Source organism: Oncorhynchus gorbuscha, linkage group LG13 (assembly GCF_021184085.1).
Source record: "Oncorhynchus gorbuscha isolate QuinsamMale2020 ecotype Even-year linkage group LG13, OgorEven_v1.0, whole genome shotgun sequence".
Lineage (NCBI taxonomy): Eukaryota > Metazoa > Chordata > Actinopteri > Salmoniformes > Salmonidae > Oncorhynchus > Oncorhynchus gorbuscha.
In genome coordinates this window covers 50477247-50504343 of record NC_060185.1, presented here as the reverse complement: position 1 = coordinate 50504343, position 27097 = coordinate 50477247, and the positions used below count along the sequence as shown (strand labels likewise).

Sequence of the window (27097 nt, the reverse complement as noted above, 5' to 3'; positions counted from 1 at the left end):
ACACACGAGGACAAACAATAGAAGACCATGTCAAAAGATTCTGTATGTGACGCAGACACCTATCGGAGTGTACCTGAAACATTTAAATATAGAGGGCTATGTGTCTCACCACTTGGTTATTGCAAGGCCAAACCCCAGGGAAATCATGACTTGGCAGCAACAGATAGTCCAGTGAAAATGGCAGTGTTTATGTGGTGTAAATCTGAAGATTAGCAGCTGACATCTTAAGTTTTTTTTAATTAATGCATGTGAGACAAGTTCCATGTACAACAAGACAGGCAGAGATGGAGAAAAAGGACACAGAACCGTTGAATTACCTCTGGTTATGGACACTTTTGCCAGAAAAGCTTTCACAGCCTTGTTCCTTGGGCAGTGAACATCTGACAGTATAAGATACAGCTCGCTCTCTGAAAGTAAAGGAAATAGCTCTTTTTTTTATAGATATGAAAACAACTGTTCAGTCTAAAGCAGCAGATGTCATTTTTAGGATACGTCACTACAGCCCAGTGCTGCTTACCTGAGATGCCATCATCACTACAGCCCAGTGCTGCTTACCTGAGATGCCATCTTCAATGCAGCCCAGTGCTGCATAACTGAGATGCCATCATCACTACAGCCCAGTGCTGCTTACCTGAGATGCCATCGTCACTACAGCCCAGTGCTGCTTACCTGAGATGCCATCGTCACTACAGCCCAGTGCTGCTTACCTGAGATGCCATCGTCACTACAGCCCAGTGCTGCTTACCTGAGATGCCACCTTCGTAGGTGTCCGTTTTGACTTCCTTTGTGTCGGAAAAAAGTTGCTTTCAGATCAATTATTTTTGACTGAAAATAAAAAAGCTTTTGCTCTCGACAAAAAGACACAAATACCTCCATAGCAAATAACAATTTGCCTGTGAATAACCACACCTTCATACAAACGTGCTACTGTATGCAGAATTCTTGACGCAGAACCAAATTCTTGACCCGCTGCCATATCCTGCCAGCATGACCACAAGCGAGCCATTCAAGAGCTGAATGATGACGCGTGGAAGAGGGAAAGGAATGAGATGATAACAGTAATTTGTTGCAAGTTGGAGAGGAGGGCTAATAGCTGAACAACAATTCAACCTTTACTAAAGAATAGTCTAATAGCCGAGCTAGGTGTGAACCCCCCTATTGCACACCAGATTTGCCCTAACGACCAAGTGGTAGCTTGCTACTCAATGTGATAAAGTCATGACTTTTCAAATAAGTTACCTTACACGTTATATTGGCTGACAATTTGTTAGCTACGCTGTCCTTATGAACCACATAGCATATCATGACAGCAGTATGTACCGGTATGTTAGTTAGCTACCTACCGTTAGTAGTTCTACATCAAACTTGCCAGTTTATTAACTATAGGCTATCTAACTACCCAACATTTATTGACTTGTTTATTCTCGTCATTCTTAGCTTAGCTAAATGGTGTAGTCGTTGTGCTTTCTCAATGGACATTCGGGTGCTTTCGTATTCTACCATGTAGAAAATAGAATATAAACAAATATATATGTAGAAAAACCCTTGAATGAGTAGGAGTTCTAAAACTTTTGAACGGTAATGTATATATACAGTTGAAGTCGGAAGTTTACATACTATAGTTTTAGTCAGTTAGGACATCTACTTTGTGCACGGCACAAGAAATGTCTCCAACAATTGTTTACAGACAGATGATTTCACTTATAATTCAAAAATCAAAAGTATCTATATCCACAGAGTCCTGTATCGACATAACCTGAAAGGCCGCTCAGCGAGGAAGAAGCCACTGCTCCAAAACCGCCATAAAAAAGCCAGACTAAGGTTTGCAACTGCACATGGGGACAAAGATCGTACTTTTTGGAGAAATGTCCTCTGGTCTGATAAAAAAAAATAGAACTGTTTGACCATAATGACCATTGTTATGTTTGGAGGAAAAAGGGGGAGGCTTAATTGCCAAAGAACACCATCCCAACCGTGGTGGCAGCATCATGTTGTGGAGGTGCTTTGCTGCTGGAGGGACTGGTGCACTTCACAAAATTGATGGCTTCATGAGGGAGGAAGATTATGTGGATATATTGAAGCAACATCTCAAGACATCAGTCAGGAAGTTAAAGCTTGGTCGCAAATGGGTCTTCCAAATGGACAATGACCCCGAGCATACTTCCAAAGTTGTGGCAAAATGGCTGAAGGACAACAAAGTAAAGGTATTGGAGTGGCCATCACAAAGCCCTGACCTCAATCATATAGAACATTTGTGGGCAGAACTGAAAAAGTGTGTGCGAGCAAGGAGGCCTACCAAACTGACTCGGTTACACCAGCTCTGTGGGAAGCTTGTGCAAGGCTACCCGAAATGTTTGCCCCAAGTTAAACAATGTAAAGGCAATGCCACCAAATACTAATTGAGTGTATGTAAACTCCTGACACACTGGGAATGGGATGAAATAAATAAAAGCTGAAATAAATCATTCTCTCTACGATTATTCTGACATTTCGCATTCTTACAATAAAGTGGTGATCCTAACTGACCTAAGACAGGGAATTTTTACAAGGATTACATGTCAGGAACTGTGAAAAGCTGAGTTTAAATGTATTTGGCTAAGGTGTATGTAAACCTCCGACTTCAACTGTATATATATATATATATATATATATATATATATATATATATATATATATATATATATATATATATATATATATATATATGTATGTATGCGTTTATGTATGTGTATGTATGTATATGTACTGTATGTATGTTACATACACATACAGTACATACATGCATACACATATAAATGCATACATATACACCTACAAAATATACACTTACATATATATAAATACATGTACATACATATGTACATATGTACATATCTTTAAAAATATATTTCCTTTATTATCCTCCAACCCTACCACCCCTCCCCAAATTGGAGCAAACTAGTCTCATTGTTACTACAGATTATAGATTGAAAATATTTTTTGTTGTTGTTGCTAAAAGTATTGTTATATTATTGATTGATTGACTATGACTGTTCATATCACCCAGTAGTGCTATCTGCAGAGTTAGCTCAGGTAAATATTGCAATTGTTCAGCCATTCCTGGACCTGTGACCAAAAACCTGCAACGTGTGGACAGTACCAAAACAAATGATCTAAGGATTCTGTCGGGGAACACATTGTTTGGGATTTTTCCGCCACAAACATCTACCTGTTTGAATCATATTGGTTTTTGCTGTAAGGCCTCTTTGGATAAATACATTTTTATACCAGAAGAACCAGTGGCTCTTGGGAACGGGAGTTTGTACCCCTGAGGTAGAGGTAGAGAATCCAACAATGTCTCACAGTCGCACATCAGAATTAGACGTTTATCCATGTTTCTGAAACGTACAATTTTTAAGTTGTTCCAATTGTCAATTTTAGAAGTGTTCGGGGTTAAGTTTCCAGTAGGCATTAACTCCAAATTCTTAAATTAAGAGTGAAGGTTTGGGATAGGATGAAAATGAAAACAAAACAACTTTCTATCACCGGATTTGAACTTGCAACCTTTGGAATAAGACGCCCATCCACCATCGCCTTCCACATCTCACATCTCACAACGTCCTCACCACCACAACGTCCTCAGACATGGATGGACGTTGAATATTGACTTGTATCATGGGTGACCTGGCTGAGAGAATCTTCTAGGGTGGTTGAACAGAGACATACTGTAGCTTCCATCGAATGAGATTTCCCTTGATATACTGTACTCTATGAAATATGTTTATTTTTTATTTTTGGGATGTATCTCAGATGTATGTCAGACTAAGTCAGACTGGGCTGATTGGAAAACACGTTTTTAAAAATATTTGCGTTGCACCATTATTCCACAGTTCACATTGGTGTCAACAAATTTGGTGGAACAGTTTATACCAAAATAAATATACTCAAAGAAGCTCAACTGTAGAAAGTTCACCGTGTCCTTCACAACCAGTGCTTGCTGCTGAGGCTTTGATGTAATCAAATCCTAATGTATTGAGCAGCATACTAAAATATTGTATTACTAATTGCTCCGAAGAGAGCCCGTCATTAGATAAGAATATGTCATGTCTTATCAAGATGTGGGCGGATTTGATCTCCCACTGTGTAACCGAGCAGGAGACTGCAGAGTATCTCTCTCTCTCTCTCTCTCTCTCTCTCTCTCTCTCTCTCTATATATATATATATATATATATATATATATATATATATATATATATATATATATATATATATATATATATACTGTGTATATATATATGTATATATATATATATATATATATATATATATATATATATATATAAAATATTAAGAACACCTTCTCTTTCCATAACGTAGACTGACTAGGTGATTCCAGGTGAAAACTATGATCCCTTATTGATTCACTTCAATCGGTGTAGAAAAGGGGAGGAGACATGTTAAATAAGGATCTTTAAGCCTTGAGACAATTGGGACATGGATTGTGTATGTGTGCCATTTAGAGGGTGGATGGGCAAGACAAAAGATTGAAGTGCATTTGAAAGGGCCATGATAGTAGGTGCCAGGTGCACCGGTTTATGTCAAGAACTGTAATGCTGCTGGGATTTTCACGCTCAACAGTTTCCCGTGTGTATCAAGAATGGCCCACCACCCTGTGGAATGCATTCGACACCTTGTAGAGTCCATGCCCTGACGAATCGAGGCTGTTCTGGGAGCTAAAGGGGGTCCTAATGTTTTGTACACTCTGTGTATATCTCCTTCTCTATATATATACCTATTTTTCTCCTTATCCTTATCTCTCTCTCCCCCCTCTTTCTCTTTCTTCCAGGCGTCGGAGCTGGGCATGCTTTCCGTCTACTACACCTACATCTTCACCTCGCTGGTAAGGAGATTGAGCCTGTTGCTGCTACTCGCTAATGGAAATTGATGATGTTGGTAACACTTTGCACTAATGGTCCTGTAGAGATGATTCATATCGGCCTGATTGATGACTCATTAATGTCCTGCTGGAGCCCATGTTTTCCTCTCACCCAGTTGCTCGGATCCCCATGTCTTTTTGTGCCACTGGGTGCTAGGGGGCAAGAGAGGGGGGATCATTGTGGAGAGTGATGACCCACGCCCTCCATTTCCTAAAGAGAGAGAGCGATTGCTCAACAAAGCATCATACAGCACCATCCCCACAGGAAGAAGAGACCACTCGTTATTTATGTAATTTTCTTTCAACGTTCAGTTAATCACCACTTTCCGAGCCTCGTCCCCAACGTCGCAGTATTCCCTCGAAATGACACACACACACGCACTGCTCGGCTAATTCTCCTCAACAAATGGCCGCTTTTGATTATGCCTATTTTCAACATGTAAAGAATACTGTTTGCTATACTTCCAAGTTATCAGGGCAGGAAGTCAGAACACTTTATACTGCTCCGAAACAGAGGAGTGTATTGTGGAGGGTCTTTCTTCGGCAGGTAGAGGGAGTAATTACACATTCCGTTCATGTTGAGAGTGGGGAGAATGGATGAGTCCAGGAAGTCCCTCCCTATTTCAGTCAGTTTTCTTCCAGTTGGTTCCTAATAAACACGACCCTGGTGTGTAACATAGGTGGCAGTGCACCGTGTCTGTGATGGCAGGCAGAATGCCTGTGGGGCACTGTAAGAAATTAAATCCCATGTCCCCGATAGTGTAGCAGTCCAATTTGTGTTTCGGCTGGGGGAGTAGACATTTGTCATTTGTCACTAGCTGTCAGATGTCGTGATAGGACAATTTTGTGATCAGCCGCTCCAGAGGATGAGCGATAGTCACTCTTCACATCCTCTGTGTTATAACTCTCTATATGCAGTATCGTCTGTCTCTCTTTGTCTCTGTCTGTCTCTGTCTCTGTCTCTGTCTCTGTCTCTGTCTCTGTCTCTGTCTCTCTCTCTCTCTCTCTCTCTCTCTCTCTCTCTCTCTCTCTCTCTCTCTGTCTGTCTCTCTGTCTCTCTGTCTGTCTGTCTTTCTCTCTCTCTGTCTGTCTCTCACTCTCTCTCTCTCTCTGTCTGTCTGTCTGTCTGTCTGTCTGTCTGTCTGTCTGTCTGTCTGTCTGTCTGTCTGTCTGTCTGTCTGTCTGTCTGTCTGTCTGTCTGTCTGTCTGTCTGTCTGTCTGTCTGTCTGTCTGTCTGTCTCTCTGTCTGTCTCTCTCTCTCTCTCTCTCTGTCTCTCTGTCTCTCTGTCTCTCTGTCTCTCTGTCTCTCTCTCTCTCTCTCTCTCTCTCTCTCTCTCTCTCTCTCTCTCTCTCTCTCTCTCTCTCTCTCTCTCTCTCTCTCTCTCTCTCTCTCTCTCTCTCTGTCTCTCTCTCTGTCTGTCTCTCTCACTCTCTCTGTCTGTCTCTCACTCTCTCTCTCTCGCATCCCTGACTGTCACCTCCACCTGCATTGATCTATCTGGGAAGCTGGAATATATTTAAATTGGAATGTGTGCTAGGTAATCCAGAGATTTTAACAGATACAATGGGCCTCGTTTGGATGCAACACATTTGTAATAATAATTTGTAATAATAATAATTACTGAAGCTGTGAATAGTTTTTCATTAATTGACCACGCCGTCATCCAAATTTGTACTTGAACTTGATCGTAATCCACACTTTAGATGTATCTGTTGCACTAACAATTAGACTATATGTATTCCTAATTGAAAAGTAATAGAGTACTGAAAATAGCACAATGAGCAATCTCTGTCTGAATAATCTGCTACATACAGTACCGGTCAAAAGTTTGGACACACCTACTCAATCAATGTTTTTTCTTTCTTTTTACTATTTTCTACATTGTAGAATAATAGTGAAGACATCATAACTATGAAATAACACATGTGGAATCATATAGTAACCCAATTTTTTTTAAACAAATCCAAATAAGTAGCCACCTCTTTACCTTGATGACAGCTTTGCACACTCTTGGCATTCTCTCAACCAGCTTCAGGGGTAGTTACCTGGAATACATTTCAATTAACAGGTGTGCCATGTTAAAAGTACATTTGTGGAATTTCTTTCCTTCTTAATGTGTTTGAGCCAATCAGTTGTGTTGTGCCAAGGTAGGGGTGGTATACAGAAGATAGCCCTATTTGGTAAAAGACCAAGTCCATATTATGGAAAGAACAGCTCAAATAAGCAAAGAGAGATGACAGTGCATCATTATTTTAAGACATAAAGGTCAGTCAATCCGGAAAATGTCAAGAACTTTGAAAGTTTCTTCAGGTGCAGTCGCAAAAACCATCAAGCGTTATGATGAAACAGGCTCTCATGAGGACCACCACAGGAATGGAAGACCCAGAGTTACCTCTGCTGCAGAGGATAAGTTCATTAGAGTTACCAGGCTCAGAAATTGCAGAAGAGACTGCGTGAATTAGGCCTTCATGGTCAAATTGCTGCAAAGAAACCCCTACTAAAGGACACCAATAAGAATAAGAGACTTGCTTGGGCCAAGAAACATGAGCATTGGACCTTAGACTGGTGTAAATCTGTCCTTTGGTCTGATGAGTCAAAATTTGAGATTGTTGTTTCCAACCGCTGTGTCTTTGTGAGACGCAGAGAAGGTGAACAGATGATCTCAGCATGTGTGGTTCCCACCGTGAAGCATGGAGGTGGAGGTGTGATGGTGTAGGGGTGCTTTTGCTGGTGACTCTGTAAGTGATTTATTTATAATTCAAGGCACACTTAACCAGCATGGCTACCACAGCATTCTGCAGCGATACGCCATCCCATCTGGTTTGCGCTTAGTGGGACTATCATGTGTTTTTTAACAGGACTATGACCCAATACACCTCCAGGCAGTGTAAGGGCTTTTTGACCAATAAGAAAAGTATTGGAGCGCTGCATCAGATGAGCTGGCCTCCACAATCCCTTGACCTCAACCCAATTGAGATGGTTTGGGATGAGTTGGACCACAGAGTGATGTGGGATCTTGTTCTAGACTATTGGAAAAGCATTCCAGGTGAAGCTGGTTGAGAGAATGCATGTGCAAAGGGTGGCTTATTTTAACAATCTAAAATATGAAACATATTTTGATTTGTTTAACACTTTTTGGGGTTACTACATGATTCCATATGTGTTATTTCACAGTTTGGATGTTTTCACTAGCAATAAATAAAAACCCTTAAATGCGTATGTGTGTCCAAACTTTTGACTGGTACTGTACATACAGTGCATTCGGAAAGCACTCTTTTTCCACATTTTGTTATTTTTTATTTAATTGAACCTTTATTTAACTAGGCAAGTCAGTTAAGAACAAATTATTATTTACAATGACATCCTACACCAGACAAACGACACTGGGCCAATTGTGCGCTGCCCTATGGGACTCCCAATCACGGCCGGATGTGATACAGCCTGGATTCGAACCAGGGTGTCTGTAGTGATGCCTCGAGCACTGAGATGCAGTGACTTAGACCTCTGCACCACTCGGGAGCCCAATTTGAATCTAAAATGGATTAAATCATTTTTTTCCATTGACAATCTACACATTATATTCATAATGACAAAGCAAAAACAGGTATTTAGAAATGTTTGCTAATGAAAAAAATATGACATTTACATAAGTATACAGACCATTTACTCAGTACTTTGTTGAAGCACCTTTGGCAGCGATAATAGCCTTAAGTCTTCTTGGGTATGACACTACATGCTTGGCACACCTGTATAAAAGACCAAGTCCATATTATGGAAAGAACAGCTCAAATAAGAAACGACAGTTCATCATTACTTTAAGACGTGAAAGTCAGTCAATCTGGAAAATGTCAAGAACTTTTAAAGTTTCCTCAAGTGCGGTCGCAAAAACCATCAAACGCTATGATGAAACTGACTCTATACATATGCATATATGAATCAGCTCCTTACAGAAGTGGAGTTACAGTTAAATGGAGTTCAGTTGGCTAGTTTTAATGGTAAGTGAACAGAGAACAGCTGTACTTGTCTCTAATTGCCCAATGTGGTTTCCCGGCATGAAATGCCATCCATGGGAGCTATAGAGGGATGGTTGCTCTGTGATTTGTACTTGCAATAACTCCGAGATCATCTCGTTAAGCCTCGCGGCGGTCGCTGACGGTTAACCTGGGAAGTGACTCTTTGTATTGTCTGATTCGTCTCCAAGCACAACGCTGAGACGTAGAGATACGGTTTTCAGGAGAGAGATACAGATTAGGTTTAATGTACATGCACAGTACTCACGTTCATTGCCAATATGTGACCTCAGATTGTGACTCATTTTATTTGTCCCGTTAGAATGTGTTTATGTTGACATTGCGCATCGAAATGCCAATGTGAGGTGACGGGGAATCATCAGCCAACACATTGTACAATTAAAAAATGTTCATTCATCTCGGTTTTAGTATTAAGAGCTGCCATGCAGAACATGAATCAACCATTTATAGTTCTAGCAATGATCATTTTCATTCACTTCAACTCATTCGCATTCATAATCTTAAGGAGGATCATGCCGAATGTTTATCTATGTAACACAGTAGGCGTGTAACCTTCCCACGAGGCTGTGTGTAGAGTACCAGAATATGAGACATAATACCCATAAAACCTAGCAGTCAAACAGGGAAATGGTTCCAATTGTTTTTCCATCTTTCATTTTTCCAATAGGGGATTAAAAAAACAAACACTTAAAATAAGGGCTGGTGACACTGTCTGTGATTTATTTAGAATTCAAGGCACACTTAACCAGCATGTCTACCACAGCATTCTTCAGTGATACCATCTGGTTTGCGCTCAGTGGGATTATAATTTGTTTTTAACAGGACAACGACCCAAAACACACCCTTACAGGCTGTATACGGGCTATTTGACCAAGAAGTAGAGTGATGGAGTGCTACACACCTGACCTCAACCCAATTGAGATGGTTTGGGATGAGTCAGACCGCAGAGTGATGGAAAAGCAGCCAACAAGTGCTCAGCAAATATGGGAACTCCTTCAAGACGGATGGAAAAGCATTTCTCATGAAGCCGTTTGAGGGAATGCCAAGAGTGTGCAAAGCTCTCGTCAAGGCAAAGTGTGGCTACTTTGAAGAAACTCAAATCTAAAATATATTTTGATTGTGGAACACTTTTTTGGTTACGACATGATTCATAGTTTCATAGTTTTTCTTCACTATTATTCTACAATGTAGAAAATAGTACAAAATAAAGAAAAACCCTTGAATAAGTAGGTGTGTCCAAACTTTTGACTGGTGCTGTATATATATATATATATTTTATTCTAATGTTGTAATGAATAAATTGGCAACATTCCTTTAAATGGACAATTTTGTGAACTGTCTTGGACAAGTTTTAAATTGACACAATACCTGTTAGCAAAGGTGTCAGCTAGAGGTGACTTGCAGGAATTTTTCGTTTTTTCATGATGTCTGCTTTGATGCTAATTAGCATTTTAGAATCTGAGAGTAAATAGAGCCGAATATATTGATAAAACTCACCTTGTCTGAGAGAAATGTACATGTTTATCAAAACATCACGCCAGGGTAAGCCTATACAAAACACAGCCTTTTATTTTAAGTGTTTCTAAAATCCCCTATGGGAAATGTGAATGGTGGGAAAACGATTGGAACCATTTTGTGGGTGTTATAACACCTCCACTGTGCTATTCCCATCAGGTATCATCCCGGCTCCCACTGCTTTACCCAGCTTGCTCCTCTCCTCCTCTGACATCCCCATACATCTGCAGCCAGAGAGCTATTCCTCTGCATTGGTGATTTTTGCAAGTAAATCTTGGTGGGGCAAAAATAAAAAGAAGAAAGTGGGATGCATGCCAGCAAACCCTCTACACAACTTAACACTAAACAATACATGAATTGTGCTATATCGTTGACAAATGGTGCCAACAGACTGTTACGGCCTACATAAAGCTGTCACAATAGCAGAGTCCCAACTGCAGTCCCAACACCTGACCACTGCTACACCTGGCTGTCAGTGGAGCCTTGTCTGGCAGCGAAACAGTTCATTCAGCCTCATTTCCTGCCTTTTAAAAAATCATAGCTGATATGGCTAACTTGCTTAAACAACTGTGATTTCTACTGACAATTGAGATGTACAAACTGGCATAAGGGGACGACAAGCAGATAAGACGCAATCTGTAGTCTCGATTAAGACAATGAGTGAGCTAGAATGGACATAGTCGGTTTTGAGGGTGCCTATCACGGACTGTAGCATCTCCACAGTCAGTGTTTCCGTGGGGCCGGCATTAGCTGCATCCGGTGGCGGGGGTGAATCAGGAAAGGGCGCGGGCTTGCTGCGGCCTGTTCTTGCAGACTCCGTTTCTGGCCGGGTAGACGACATTACAAACGTACATTTCTCAAACTTGATCTGAATAGTTTATGGGTCTCTTCAGATGCCTGGCCAAACAGAAATATATACCATTTTGCAAGGTTAAATATATACATTTGGTCACTAACTCAGGAGCAATAGGGAAACGTGTTCTACATCCTTGGCTTCCAACAGCGCCCCTGGATGGAAGTAGTCAACTAGAACTATTTTTTCAGCACTTTTGACATGTACAGCGACAGAATTCATAACATGGGCCGTTCCTACAGTGCTCTCCCTGTACACCTGTACAAGTCAGAACCGTAGGATAAAAAGGGGGAAACTAAGCAGACATTGAAAGCTCTTACAACATTAGATGAGTACATTTCTCTAACACAGGTTATAGGCTACATGTGCACCACCAAGTCAGAACAGTAGGCAAAATTAAGATGGGAAAATATACCAAATTATTAGGGTGAGGCACATGGGCTATTAACAGCTAACTACTTACACTTAGTATTACTTTCTTAGATACAGTATACATATCTCCCTGGCATATTACATCATTTATGCAGCAGCATACAAGACATTTTGTGCTCACTTGAACAGGAAGGTGGCACTGCGGTCCTTTGTGGGCGAATTTTGTCATCAAAGTCTGGCATTCTCTGGATTTATGGTGCTTTCAAGAAACTGGGGACTCTGAAAAAACTAGGTCGAATCATGATGACGTCAGTGTTCTTCAGGTCGTAGCTCTAGAAAGTGGCCCGAGTTCCGGATTTACAATTCCAAGTTGGATGACTGTTCAAAACGCATTTTCCCAGTAGGAGCTCGTTTTTCCAGAGTTACCAGTTGTCTTGAACTCACTGAAGTTAGATTTCACTGTTCCGAGTTAACAGTTGTTTTGAGCACGGCTCAAATCATGCTTCATTGACAGCATGGCCAATGTTGAATGTTTATCATTTTAAACTTGGAAAAGAGACCGTTAATCCCAGACTTGGGACCACACAGCCACTCCACTGAATAACAGGCTAACTATTGCTTTGCAATGCTGGCAGTTAGCCACGGATTCCTTCCAAACCACTCATTGTTCAATTTGCGATTTCCAACTTGTTGTGTAATGTTTATCGCCAACGACCGATGAGCACCGATACGTTTTATCTATAATTCTTCATTATGGCTCTTCGTATGACAAGGATTAAAAATGATTTGTCAGTAGATTGTCGACTTGATTCATGATGATGACCGTTAGCTAAGACTTTGAAAGTATGATGTTGACATCAGTCCAATCAAAGTGCCCAATGAACTTGAGCCTTCTTGGATGGGCACTTCTAATGTACTGTAACTCTATGGCAGCAACCAAGAGGCTTGAATTTTTTGATCTCTACCCTTAGACTCGGAAGTGAGTGATGGAACACTGAGGCAATCACGGCGCAACTAGAGAACATTACCAACATCTACACTCCGTAATTTCCGTTGGCTGCCCCACCACCACAGAAAGATCTGAGCTAGGCTGAAACACTTGCATTTTGGGTGCTGCCTTACTCAACAAAGCAAAAAAAAGACCATGTTTGTATGCGGCTTTATTAACTCAATGATAAATTTTTTTTTTTTAAAAAGTAACATTGTTTGCAAACTGATATGTGGCACATATTAACGCCAAAACAACATGCAAAACAGGCACACTGAAAATGTGGGGCTCGATGACGGGTTGCCACATGCCCTCTGACACACACTGTGACAAACGACCTGCCACGCCATTTGCGTGCCTAATTTGTTTCCTCAAATCATCTCCAGATATGGCTCATAAAAAAAGGGGGGGGGCACTCGGCAAATGACTTCTAAACAGGATTCTGGTGTAATATTTATCTTGGTGTTTGTTTTGCTTTGTTTGTCTCTTTCCAAAGTGCAGTCATTCAGAGATGCGAAAGCAGGCTGATTGATTAAGGAGTGCGCTGGAAGGAGATTGCAGCCATTCCTCTTCTTCTTCCTTCTGTCTGTCACGGCCGTGATGTTTTAGAGAATTACAGATGAGCCCCTCGTAGGACAATGGAACATAACTTACAGCCTTACTGAGAGAAACCCAATGAGCAGCATCGTCTTGTCCAACATCATATTCGTCTGTGTCATTGTGTGTGTGTGTGTGGGGGGGGGTTGTTAAGTTAAGTACCTCAATCCCCAACTGGTTGCAAATTAATTCATTAACAGCCTTTTTTTAGCATGTGCGTGTGTGGGCATGTGAGTGTGCGTGTGTGTGTGCACATGCGCATATGTGTGTGTGTGCGTGTACATACGCAGGGTCGTTGAAAGCCAGGGTCATTGAGTGGCAGTGCTGTGAGTAGCAGCAAATTCTGTAGAAATGAAAAAGGGCAGCTAAAACTGTGGGAGAGGGATCCATGTCCACTCAAATAACATCAACCTGAGTTTTCTACATTGACTCTTAACATTTTCCTCCATGGGGTCACTTATTGAGAGAGGCTTATAGGTAAGGTTATAGGAAAGGAGCCATGGACAAGGTTAATCCAGTGGAATCTGTTCAGTCAGTAGACATGATGCTCACACGCGCAAGCACGCACACACACACACACACACACACACACACACACACACACACACACACACACACACACACACACACACACACACACACACACACACACACACACACACACACACACACACACACACACACACACACACACACACACACACTTTTACCCTCCTTCCCTTTTATCATCCCTTCTCTTTTAGTAACTTCTAGGTGTATATGTGTACACTGAGTGTACACTGAGTGTACAGAGCATTAGGAACACTTTGCACCCCCTTTTGCCTCGAGAACAGTCTCAATTCATCGGGGCATAGACGATAAAGGTGTCGAAAGCGTTCCACAGGTATGCTGGTCCATGTTGACTCCAATGCTGCCCTCAGTTGTGTCAAGTTGGCTGGATGTCCTTTGGGTGGTGGACCATTCTTGATACACACAGGAAACTGTTGAGTGTTTGAAAAACCCAGCAGCGTTGCAGTTCTTGACACACTCAAACCGGTGTACCTGGCACCTACCTATACCCCGTTAAAGGCACTTAAATCTTTTGTCTGGCCCATTCACCCTCTAAATGGCACACATGCACTATCCATGTCTCAATTGTATCGAGGCTTAAAAATCCTTCTATAACCTGTCTCCTCCCCTTCATCTACACTGATTGAAGTGGATTTAACAGGTGACATAAATAAGGGATCATAGCTTTCATCTGGATTCCCCTGATCAATCATGGACATCTGTACATTCAGTCAGTGTCTAGATTTTTTCACTTAATGACAGGCCAGTCGATGAGGTATCACTGTCCCCGGGGCGAGGGAGATGGATGAGGGAGAATGATCATCAATGAGCAATCATTACGGGTAATACGCTTGAATGTATGCCACCCAGGGGAGAGCGATGAATTCTTTCACTGTGAATTCCTTCATTAACACATCAACCCAGATAGCCAGCTTTTTATGAGCCGGACCATGTGTTCCCTCGCAACATTCATTTCCCTTTCCTGCCTCCAAAGGAAAGGGGCCCCGCTGTCCGGAAAGTAATGAATAATCAAGAAACAATAATTTCAGTTAACGATGCAGTCGGAATTAGTCTGGCAAGGTCGCGGAGACAGGAATTGCAGACAGGCTGCGTTAATGAGCACCTATCTCTGCTATTTGCGGTTTACAAGCCATTGTCTACTTAGTGTTAGCTGACAACGGTTTGAGCCTTAATGTAAATTCGGCACTGTCATCCAAAATAAGTGGCTTTGGGTAGCTGAATAGGAGGAGAGTCGCAGCATTTTGAGCAGCTCTCCCCTTGCAGGTTTTTTTTTCATAGCCTATACAACGCCAGAACCTGATAGAGCTTCGTCGCCTATATGTAGAGAGAATCGCCTATATTCACTTGGAAAACTCGCCCCTCTTCCCTCCCCCTTCGGTTCCCACCAGAGTAGTGTGCGTGTGCATCAGAGTGATTTTTTTTGCCCTCCCATTCAAACTCATCGGCGGGATTGAATAAATCACATCCGGTAATGCACAGCGCCTCGTCTTCCGTCAGCAAGATGCCTAATGTCATTTGAAGGTTAGGCGAGCAGAAGATCACTTCACTTTGAGGCCCCAGCGCACATGAGTTGGTTGACATATTATGGCCGTCACCTGGCGGGGGCCATTTTCCTCCTGTTTGATTAGTTCTTCATGTTTCATTTCCTCTCCACACACCCATGATCTCTCTTGTCTATGCCGTCATTTTCATGCATCTACACTTGAGGAAGAGCTCCCGGTGTCTCTCGCTGTCACACACACGCATGCACACACACACACGTGCACAAACACACACAGATGAGGGAGATAGCAGGGTGGCCTTGCAGCCTGCTTAGCTACCACTGCCGGGAGAGAAAAGGCATAATATAAGTGGCATAATGCCATGACTCAATGTACACACACATGTGCACATGCAGAAACACACACACACCACTCTCTGTCTCTCACGCAAGCATGGACACACGAACACAAACAAACACACACTCTTCCTATCTTCCCCTCTAATGCACACACATAGTGTGTACAAATGCAAGCTTGGTGGTCTTTAAAATCTATACTGTCCATAGCGGTTTCAAGAGTCGGCACTGATTATTACAGTTATATATTATATAAAAATAACACTGGTGAAACTAAACTTCTTCTTCACGTAAATTGTCTGAGAAGTTGCAACATAAATTGCGCTGCATATATTCTAATTTTACTCATCCCCTCTATTTGAAATATTACTGTATTTGCTCACAGCACAGTGTGTTTGCGAGAGGAAAATGTCGCCCGTAGAGCAATTCTCTGACACCAGCTTGACTGAATGGTGGAATACAAAAAAAAGAACACAACTCCCCATGTCTCTGTTGTCTATCTGACTACACACCATTTACGACTCCCAAACCTCGCCATTCAAAATGCTTTAAAAGTCATTCCACTGTGACACCCAAAATGATTAGGGATTTAATGATTTCCTGGCAAACAGCTTATGTCAAGTTCATATTTCCTTGTTCAGACACAGAGTTTGAGAATCAATCAACGGAGTAATAGAAAAGGTAAAAGGCTACGTGGAAAGGTGACAACAGAGAGTGGAGCCTCTCTTCCCCCTCGTCAGAATATAAAGTATGTCATTATTTTGTCCTATGTTAATGCTGGCATGATGTGTTCACTTAAGCATTGCTTCCTTGTACTCGAGGGGGAAGATTACTCTGCATTGTTGCCAGTGCAGATAAATTCCAGCAAGGGGGTAAAATGCATTTATGGGGAGATGTGACAGACCGATACAAATGTTTTTCTTAAATTGAGACAAACCATTTAGCGCCTAACTTTACTGCCTCGCGTCAAACTTTGTAGTTTATGCCTGACGTCAGGTAGACTATAGATTACTGTGTCTCCCTCTTTGCAGCTCCATTTCTCTCTCTCTCTCTGTGCAAATGTCATCATGGCTCAGTTTTAGCAATTTAATTGCCTGCTAAAGCATCCCATTCCCCCTATCAGAGGCATTTACTTTATGCCCTTAGCATACAGTTATGTTCTGTTGTGACCGTAATTCTCCATGTACAGTATCAGTCAAACGTTTGGACACACCTACGGGTTTTTCTTTATTTTTACTATTTTTACTATTTTATACATTGTCGACTATGTAAACTATGAAATAACAGTATTATATTATATTTTATGTGTGAGATTCCTCAAGTACCCACTCTTTGCTTTGATGACAGCTTTGCACACTCTTGGCATTCTCTGAAGCAGCTTTGTGAGGAATGCTTTTCCAACCATCTTGAAGGAGTTCCCACATATGCTGAGCACTTGTTGGCAGCTTTTCCTTCACTCTGCTCTCCAACTCATCCCAAACCATCTCAATTGGGTTGAGGTCGGGTGATTGTGGAGGCCAGGTCATCTGATGCATCACTCCATCACTCTCCTTGGTCAAATAGCTTTTACACAGCCTGGAGGTGTGTTGGGTCGTTGTCCTGTTGAAAAGCAAATGATAGTCCCACTAAGCGCAAACTAGATGGGTTGGCGTATCACTGCAAAATGTTGTGGTAACCATGCTGGTTAAGTGTGCCTTGAATTCTAAATACCACCGACAGTGACTCATCAGACCAAAGGACATACATATTTCCACAGGTCCAATGTCCATTTCTCATGTTTCTTGGCCAAAGTAAGTCTCTTCTTCTTATTGGTGACCTTTAGTAGTGGTTTCTTTGCAGCAATTTGACCATCAAGGCCTGATTCACACAGTCTCCTATGAACAGTTGATGTCGATGTGTCTGTTACTTGAACTCTGTGAAGCATTTATTTGGGTGCAGTTAACTCTTATGAACGTATCCTCTGCAGCAGAGGTAACTCTGGGTCTTCCTTTCCTGCGTCTGTCCTTATGAGAGCCAGTTTCATCATAGTGCTTGATGGTTTTTGTGATTGCACTTGAAGAAACTTTCAAGTTTCTTGAAATTTTACACGATTGACTGACCTTCATGTCTTAAAGTAATGATGGACTGTCATTTCCTGTTAATTGAAATGCATTCCAGGTGAAATGCATTCCAGGTGAATACCTCATGAAGCGGGTTGAGAGAATGCCAAGAGTGCGCAAAGCTGTCGTCAAGGCAAAGGGTGGCTACTTTGAAGAATCTCAAATATATTTCGATTTGTTAAACACTTTTTTGGTTATTACATGATTCCATGTGTTATTTCATAGTTTTGATGTCTTCACTATTATTCTACAATATAGAAAATAGTAAAAATAAAGAAAAATCCTGGAATTAGCACGTGTCCAAACTTTTGACTGGTACTGCATAAGGCCTGTAAATACCCTTAGAGCAGGCATGGGAAACCAGTCCTCTAGGGTGTCACACTTTTGCTCCAGCTGACTCCAAAAATCAACTAATCATGAAATTGTCATTAGTTTAATCAGCTCCATCTCCTGAGAGTGCACGCGCGTGTGCCTGCTTGCGTGTTTATTCACTTATCCAAATGGTGTGTGTCTGTGCGTGGGTGGTTAAGTGCCTGCATGTGTGTGTATTCACTTATTCAAATAAGCTGATTGTCACATTCAGTATTGAAAACTTTTGAAAAACTGGAAAACTTTTTATTTATTTGTTTTCTTTTACTTTGTAAATCAAACTCTCTAAATCAGCGGTGGCCATTGTTGCGCGACCCTTCTTCCCATATTTCATGCTCTTTGAAATGGAGTCTCTTTATTCAATTGTCTTTCTTATGCCGAGCGCTAGCTACGCTATGTGTTCTAGCTACTTCAGCATTTACTTCAAATCAAATCAAATTGTATTGGTCACATACACATGGTTAGCAGATGTTATTGCGAGTTTAGTGAAATGCTTGTGCTTCCAGTTCCGACAGTTCAGTAATAACTAACAAGTAATCTAACAATTCCTCAACAACTACCTAATACACACAAATCTGAAGGGATGGAATAAGAATATATACATATAAATATATGGATGAGCAATGACTGAGCAGCATAGGCAAGATGCAATAGATGGTATAAAATACAGTATATACATACAAGTAATGCAACATACACTATGTAAACATTATTAAAGTGTCATTATTTAAGTGACAAGTGATCCATTTATTAAAGTGGCCAATGATTTCAATTCTGTATGTAGACAGCAGCCTCTCTGTGTTAGTGATGTCTGATTGCCTTGAGCACATTTTTCAGTCTCTCTTTCCCAGCTTTGATGCACCTGTACTGACCTCACCTTCTGGGTGGTAGTGGGGTGAACAGGCAGTGGCTTGGGTGTTTGTTGTAATTGATTATCTTTTTGGTCTTCCTGTGACATTGGGTGCTGTAGGTATCCTGGAGGGCAGGTAGTTTGCCCCCGGTGATGCGTTGTGCAGACCGCACTACCCTCTGGAGAGCCTTGCCGATATGGGCGGTGCAGTTGCCGTACCAGGTGGTGATACACCCCGACAGGATGCTCTCAATTGTGCATCTGTACAAGTTTGTGAGGGTTTCAGGTGACAAGCCACATTCCTACAGCCTCCTGAGGTTGAAGAAGCGCTGTTGTGCCATCTTCACCACACTGTCTGTGTGGGTGGACCATTTCAGTTTGTCAGTGATGTGTAAGCCGAGGAACTTAAAAACGTTCCACCTTCTCAAACTGCTGTCTTGTCAATGTGGATAGGGGGATGTTCCCTCTGCTGTTTCCTGAAGTCCACAATCATCTCCTTTGTTTTGTTGATGTTGAGTGAGAGGTTGTTTTCCTAACACCAACACTCGTCGTTGTTGGTAATCAAGCCTACTACTGTTGTGTCGCGGCAAACTTGATGATTGAGTTGGAAGCGTGCATGGCCACGCAGACATGGGTGAACAGGGAGTAAAGGAGGGGGCTGAGCACTCACCCTTGTGGGGCCCCAGTGTTGATTCCCAGTCACATTTCCATGTTTAAATGCGGTGGTTCGCTCTTTCATTTTTGCGCGAATGCTGCCATCTATCCACAGTTTCTGGTTAGGGTAGGTTTTAATAGTCACTGTAGGTACAACATCTCCTATGCACTTCCTTATAAACTCACTCACTGGCAATGTGAACATATCTAGGTCTGTATTGGATCTAGCTCAAATCAAAAGGTGTGTGTGTTTTTGTTGTCTGAGGAGAGATGGGAGTGAGAGCAGAAGACACATTTTTTTTCAAATGGACAAATAAAGTTGTATTGTACCGTATCATACAGTCAATCCAAGATGGCGTGGCAGTGCAGACGTGCTTTGTTGTCGTCTCATTTACTTTTTTTATTTTTCGTCTTTTTTGTATATATTCCAATTTAATTTTCAATCTTATTTTACATTTTTTAATTAATTGCCCCCTATCTATCTTCAGAGTTCATTCTGTTAGGTGACCTAAACTGGGATATGCTTAACACCCCCGCAGTCCTACAATCTAAGCTAGATGCCCTCAATCTCACACAAACGACCACCCCTCATCACTGTCAAACGCTCCCTAAAACACTTCTGCGAGCAGGCCTTTCTAATCGACCTGGCCCGGGTATCCTGGAAGGATATTGACCTCATCCCGTCAGTCGAGGATGCCTGGTTGTTCTTTAAAAGTAATTTCCTCACCATCTTAAATAAGCATGCCCCTTTCAAAAAATGTAGAACTAAGAACAGATACAGCCCTTGGTTCACTCCAGACCTGACTGCCCTCGACCAGCACAAAAACATCCTGTGGCGGACTGCAATAGCCTCGAATAGTCCCCGCGATATGCAACTGTTCAGGGAAGTCAGGAACCAATACACACAATCAGTCAGGAAAGCAAAGGCTAGCTTTTTCAAAAAGAAGTTTGCATCCTGTAACTCTAACTCCAAAAAGTTTTGGGACACTGTAAAGTCCATGGAGAACAACAGCACCTCCTCCCAGCTGCCCACTGCACTGAGGCTAGGTGACATGGTCACCACCGATAAATCCATGATAATCGAACATTTCAATAAGCATTTCTCTACGGGCGGCCATGCTTTCCTCCTGGCTACCCCAACCCCGGCCAACAACTCGCAGCTACTTGCCCGAGCCTCCCCAGCTTCTCCTTCACCCAAATCCAGATCGCAGATGTTCTGAAAGAGCTGCAAAACCTGGACCCCTACAAATCAGCTGGGCTAGACAATCTGGACCCTCTCTTTCTAAAATTCTCTGCCACCATTGTTGCAACCCCTATTACCAGTCTGTTCAATCTCTCTTTCGTTTCGTCCGAGATCCCTAAAGATTGGAAAGCTGCCAAGGTCATCCCCCTCTTCAAAGGGGATGACACTCTAGACCCAAACTGTTACAGACCTATCTATATCCATCCTGCCCTGCCTTTCTTAAGTCTTCGAAAGCCAAGTTAATAAACAGATCACTGACCAAATACTACCATACCTTCTCCGCTGTGCAATCCGGTTTCCGAGCTGGTCACGGGTGCACCTCAGCCATGCTCAAGGTACTAAACGATATAACCGCCATCGATAAAAGACAGTACTGTGCAGCCGTCTTCATCTACCTGGCCAATGCTTTTGACTTTGTCAATCACCATATTCTTATCGGCAGACTCAATAACCTTGGTTTCTCAAATGACTGCCTCGCCTGGTTCACCAACTACTTCGCAGACAGAGTTCAATGTGTAAAAATGGAGGGCCTGTTGTCCGGACCTCTGGCAGTCTCTTTGGGGGTACCACAGGGTTCAATTCTCAGGCCGACTCTTTTCTCTGTATATATCAACGATGTCGCTCTTGCTGCGGGTGAGTCCCTGATCCACCTCTACGCAGACGACACCATTCTGTATACATCTGGCCTTTCTTTGGACACTGTGTTAACTAACCTCCAAACGAGCTTCAATGCCATACAACACTCCTTCTGTGGCCTCCAACTGCTCTCAAACGCTAGCAAAATCAAATGCATGCTTTTAAACCGTTTGCTGCCCGCACCCGCCCGACTAGCATCACTACTCTGGACAGTTCTGACCTAGAATATGTGGACAACTACAAATACCTAGGTGTCTGGCTAGACTGTAAACTCTCCTTCCAGACTCATATCAAACATCTCCAATCCAAAATCAAATCTAGAATCGGCTTTCTATTCCGCAGCAAAGCCTCCTTCACTCACGTCACCAAACTTACCCTAGTAAAACTGACTATCCTACCAATCCTCGACTTCGGCGATATCATCTACAAAATAGCTTCCAATACTCTACTCAGCAAATTGGATAAAATCTATCACAGTGCCATCCGTTTTGTTACTAAAGCACCTTATACCACCCACCATTGTGACCTGTATGTTCTAGTCGGCTGGCCCTCGCTACATATACGTTTCCAGACCCACTGGCTCCAGGTCATCTATAAATCTATGCTAGACTATAAGTCTATGCCTTATCTCAGCTCACTGGTCACGATAACAACACCCACCCACGCTCCAGCAGGTATATCTCACTGGTCATCCCCAAAGCCAACACCCCCTTTGGCCGCCTTTCCTTCAAGTTCTCTGCTGCCAGTGACTGGAACAAATTGCAAAGATCGCTGAAGCTGGAGACTTACATTTCCCTCACTATCTTATCTGAGCAGCTAACCAATCGCTGCACCTGTACATAGTTCATCTGTAAATAGCCCACCCAATCTACCTACCTCATCCCCATATATTTTTTTCCCTTTGCTTCTCATTTGCACACCAGTATCACTACTTACACACCATCATCTGCTCATCAATCACCCCAGTGTTAATCTGCTAAATTGTAATTACTTTGCTACTATGGCCTATTTTTTGCCTTACCTCCTCATGCCATTTGCAGACACTGTATATAGACTTTCTTTTTTTTCTATTGTGTTATTGACTGTACACTTGTTTATTCCATGTGTAACTCTGCGTTGTTTCTGTCGCACTGCTTTGCTTTATCTTGACCAGGTTGCCGTTGTAAATGAGAACTTGTTCTCAACTAGCCTACCTGGTTAAATAAAGGTGAAATCAAATTCAATTTAAAAACAATCGTATCAGCTTCATATCACAACTCAGGCTTAGACCCAGATGCAGACACAGGAGGCAGATAGTATGAGTCTCAGAGCTTCCTATAGTTCAAGGAGCAGGCAAAAGGTCATCCAAATCAGAGTCAGGCAAGTACAGTGCGGCGGGCAGGGTCAGGACTGGGAAGGTTAAGAAAAACAAAAACTAGAGCACAGGAAACATGGGAACACGCTGGTAGGACTTGACGGGACAAGAAGAACTGGCAACAGACAAACAGAAAGTGCAGGCATAAATACACAGGGGATAATGAGGGGAGATGGGAGACACTTGGTGGGGGATGGAGACAAGCACTAGGACAGGTGAAACAAATCAGGGTGTGACATTTCATCTGAAACCGTTGAATACCTGGCATCAGCAGCAGACATTTCCTTGGCCTGGGTGAAATAACCTTCTCTCTTCAATATTCATCAGCCTGTCTTGTCCAGACTGTAGGTGATAAAGTTCTGCGGGGCTCGGTCCAGAGTATCAGGGGAGTCAATTGGCCTCCAGAGATCGATAGCAAGCGCTCAGGGCTCACCGAAATGAGAGTTTAGCTCCCCTCACATTTCCATCGGCTGTGTGAGATAAACCCTGCTGTCTTGTCTCGTCTGAGACCAACTCACAGGCTATGAGACTCATCTCTGACATGCCACGAGATGAGATGACTCCATGCAAACTTTAGCATGAACCCACTGCCGCAAAAGTGCAAGATTTGTCATCCATTTATCAGTGTTCCTTACCTCAGAGCCCATCATACAGAGAGCAGCATGAATTTGTAATTGAAGTGAAATAGTTCCTTTTTAATAGTATTTCTCAAGTGTGACATCATTGGGTTTTTTGTTTCTATTTCCTTGTTCTACCTTGATTAGAGAGAGAATGGAGATAGTGTAAAAATTGCAGTTCATATTCTCAGCATATGCTGTACTCTGTGAAATTCGTGGCCTCGTCCACTACTAGATTATTCAGGAGATCATGTCTCTTCCACCTTATAGATGGGCTATTATTGTTGTAGGCTCAGCCATAATTCTCTGAATAATGGATCCGAAAGAGGTCATTTATTTTTAACACTCAACAGAAAAGCCAACTTGTTTTTGATATATGCCCCTATTAAACAATTTAAAATAAAGGTAATGCATCAACTTCCACCATGCTGCGCTGAGATGTACAGTAATAGAAGCATTGCATGCATCATTGGCGTCATCTCCCATGAACCCATAGGAATATGATATGGTATTACTCTCATAGGTTACGTCCCAAATGGCACCCTATTCCCTTAATAGTACACCACTTTTGACCATGGGCACATAAGGTATAGGGTGTCATTTGGGACTCATACATACATACCCATATTTACTGTTGTCTAAGACAGTGGAATTAAATATTAATTCATCAAACTTCAGTATTACCTCTATATAAAATGAGTGTGAGAGCTGTGCTGACATTTAGTGATGCTCCTTACTCCCCAGTCTCTGTAATTAAGAGGCAGCAGGACGCTTTGACTGAATTTACATGGCAATTGATATGAGCATGAAATGACTTATTGCCCAAAACAGTGCGTGAACATTCCAGCTATTAGTGTAATCACTGTGCCACTAGAATTGGATGTCATTATTGCACACAGACAGAGCTGCCTGGGCTGAGAAGGCATTACTGTCTTCTTCCACCGTACAAAAGGATGTAATTAATTGATATTGTAAAATAAATATGCCAATTTAAAGATATGATACTCAATCAGGAGATACTGGAGCCCTTGGTACTGCATCCCAGTGGTGTCTTTGGGATGGGTTTCTCTTTCCCGTTTTGCTCATCAGGCATTCTTTTCATCCAAAAACCCGGAGGATGTTCCATGAGGGACCATCATCATCACCATCCTCAAACTCCAGATCTGTTGACCATAAACTTCTTCCAGTAGATTCGATCACCAGCAACATTTGCAGTTTTAAGTGGTTGGGGCCACTTGTTTTTCCTCCCATGCCTTTCTGTGGTTGTACAGTATGCAATTTTCACAAAAAAAATTGTAGCAAAATTTGAAATTGTGTTTTTTACATGGGGTAAAATCAGAGTCACAAAAAAATTGTATATCATACACTGCATTTGAGGAACAATGGGAAAGTAATTGTGCTTTGAAAGTTGATAAACTTGTAATCTCACTATTGAGAAAATGGCCTTTGAATGTTTTGGTACCTACTGGAGAGCTCTTCTTTGTCTACACCCATTCAGCATTGTTCCCACCCTCTTTAGCGTTCTGTCCTAACAACAGCAGTCAAGCACCCAAGCTAACTGGCTAGCTTGGTAGCTACTTCCAGACACAAATGAGAGAACACCTCACTCTGACCATTTTACTTGCCCTAGCAGAGCTGGTTAGACTATTTTTATGTTATCCAAAGCCTTATTGATGGCAACTGTGCTGCTAGCAACAATTGATGCTTTTTTGCCAACGTTTACTGGCACCGGCCATATTCAACGGGTGTTGAGTGTTTGTATATTTGTCAGTTATTCTGCGCTCTGGCACACTCAGACGAGAATGCTCTATAATCAGAGTATTTACCAGCTACATCTATCAACCGTTATCGCAGTGAAATTCTATTGAAATGGTTACTTAAATAGTGGAGTCTTTTGATAAGACAAGTAGCTAGCTAGCTAGGTAAAAAATTAACCATAGTCCAAATCATGGTGTTTCTACCCTGCATGAATCTGCAGGTAGTTAACCAACCAGGTTCAATGTTAGCTAGCTAACATTAGGCTGTAACTAACAAAGCAAATTACTCTGAGATACGAATAATAAGATCATACACGTAACGTTAGCTAGTGAGCTAGCTAGCTAACAGTACACTTTTACTTGAAATGAAAATGACTTTCTGTCAAAATTACAAATGTGTAATATCTGAAAATGTAGCTAGGTAGACTATCTTACCCGTATACATCATGGGTGGATGCTTCTCCCTGTCACTGATGCCATGATTGCCCTTAGTTTGAAGATGTAATCTGGAGACATGTGTAATCTGGAGACATCTCCTTAGCTATCATACTCTAATTCCACTGATTTCAAAACTCAGTCCTCCAGAAAGTGTAGAACAACACTTATGCAGGTCTACTATGCAATATTTTTGTTAAAGCCATGTTAGACAGGATTACCTACACATACTGACCAGCTCAAATAGACAGAAGCGTGCTATATGGCAGACCAATTTGAACTCATCTCTCGGCATGTCCAGCCAACTCATTATCTTAGTCAATCATGCGAGAAGGTTGCGGACTTTTTCTGTGGCTAAACCAACTAGCTTGTAATTTAACAATTGTATTCATATTTACAGATGGCATACAAGTTTATTATTAAGGATCATGAAAGTTCACATGTTCCAGAAGGCATTTCTGCCAAAAAGCACATTTTGCTAAAAAAAAAAAGTTTAGGTTCAAATGGCTTTCCTGTGATGTAGTGACCCGCGACATTCAGTGGTTCCTCCTTTAAAAGTTGCGAGCTTGCACCTCGGGACTTAGAGGTAGGCAGCGTTACGGCTTCAATGCTCCAGACCACCACAAGGGGAGTTGGAGCACTCATTATGCATTTGGGTCTCGAGTGGTTCCAATGACATATCAAGTGGTTCCAATGACGAATTTTGATGCAAGCCACCCTTGCCTGGTGGCGTTCTTCAAACAAAGCAAGCAAAAAATGTACAATTGAGAGGAATATGTTAGTTAATATTAGTTAATATTTTTTTGTCACAAAGTTAATTTCTGAAAATTGCTCTTTAGCAAGATATCTGACTAGCTAAGTTAGCCAGGTAGCTAGTGTTAGGAGAATGAAATTGTAATTCGTGTTGTTTAATGTTTTAGGGACTCCTGAAAAAACCAGCAAACCAGGCTATCATCTTGTGAAACAGTGGATGTAAAGAATCTAGCTAGCTAAATCATTTACTGCAAATTGAACGTACAATTGTGTAAGCTTACATTGCAATGCAGCTGAAGTAAAATAGCTAGTTAACTTTTTACATGCTTATTGTGTAGTGGAGGATAAAAATAACTGTATGCCTATGGATGTGTAGCCCATCTGTGTATGGACCCTAAAACATTTGGTATGAGTATTAGTTCAGAACCTATCTATGAACCTCAGCTATCATAGTTGTTGTATCAACTTAAAGTCTGAATGGCATTATTGAAGCTTATGGATAGAGTTGAATATAATAACTTTATTGTGCCAAGGATGCAAGTGCTATATAGACATGTACTGTAGTTATTACCACGCATGAGATTCCCACATTGTAGCCTGTACGTTGAATATATTCACTGATCATGTACTCTTCCTTGGCAAATAAAGGTG

The 27097-nt window shown here is 41.8% G+C and overlaps 1 protein-coding gene across 1 annotated transcript in view; it reads left to right on the top strand.

Annotated features, from left to right (window-relative positions):
* Positions 1-27097, top strand: part of grik4 (glutamate receptor, ionotropic, kainate 4) — a 475420-nt gene that overhangs the window by 369471 nt on the left and 78852 nt on the right. Inside the window, exon 8 of the mRNA XM_046294891.1 lies at positions 4826-4879. Within this exon, the coding sequence (XP_046150847.1) occupies positions 4826-4879 (54 nt within the window). The remainder of the gene's footprint in view (positions 1-4825; positions 4880-27097) is intronic.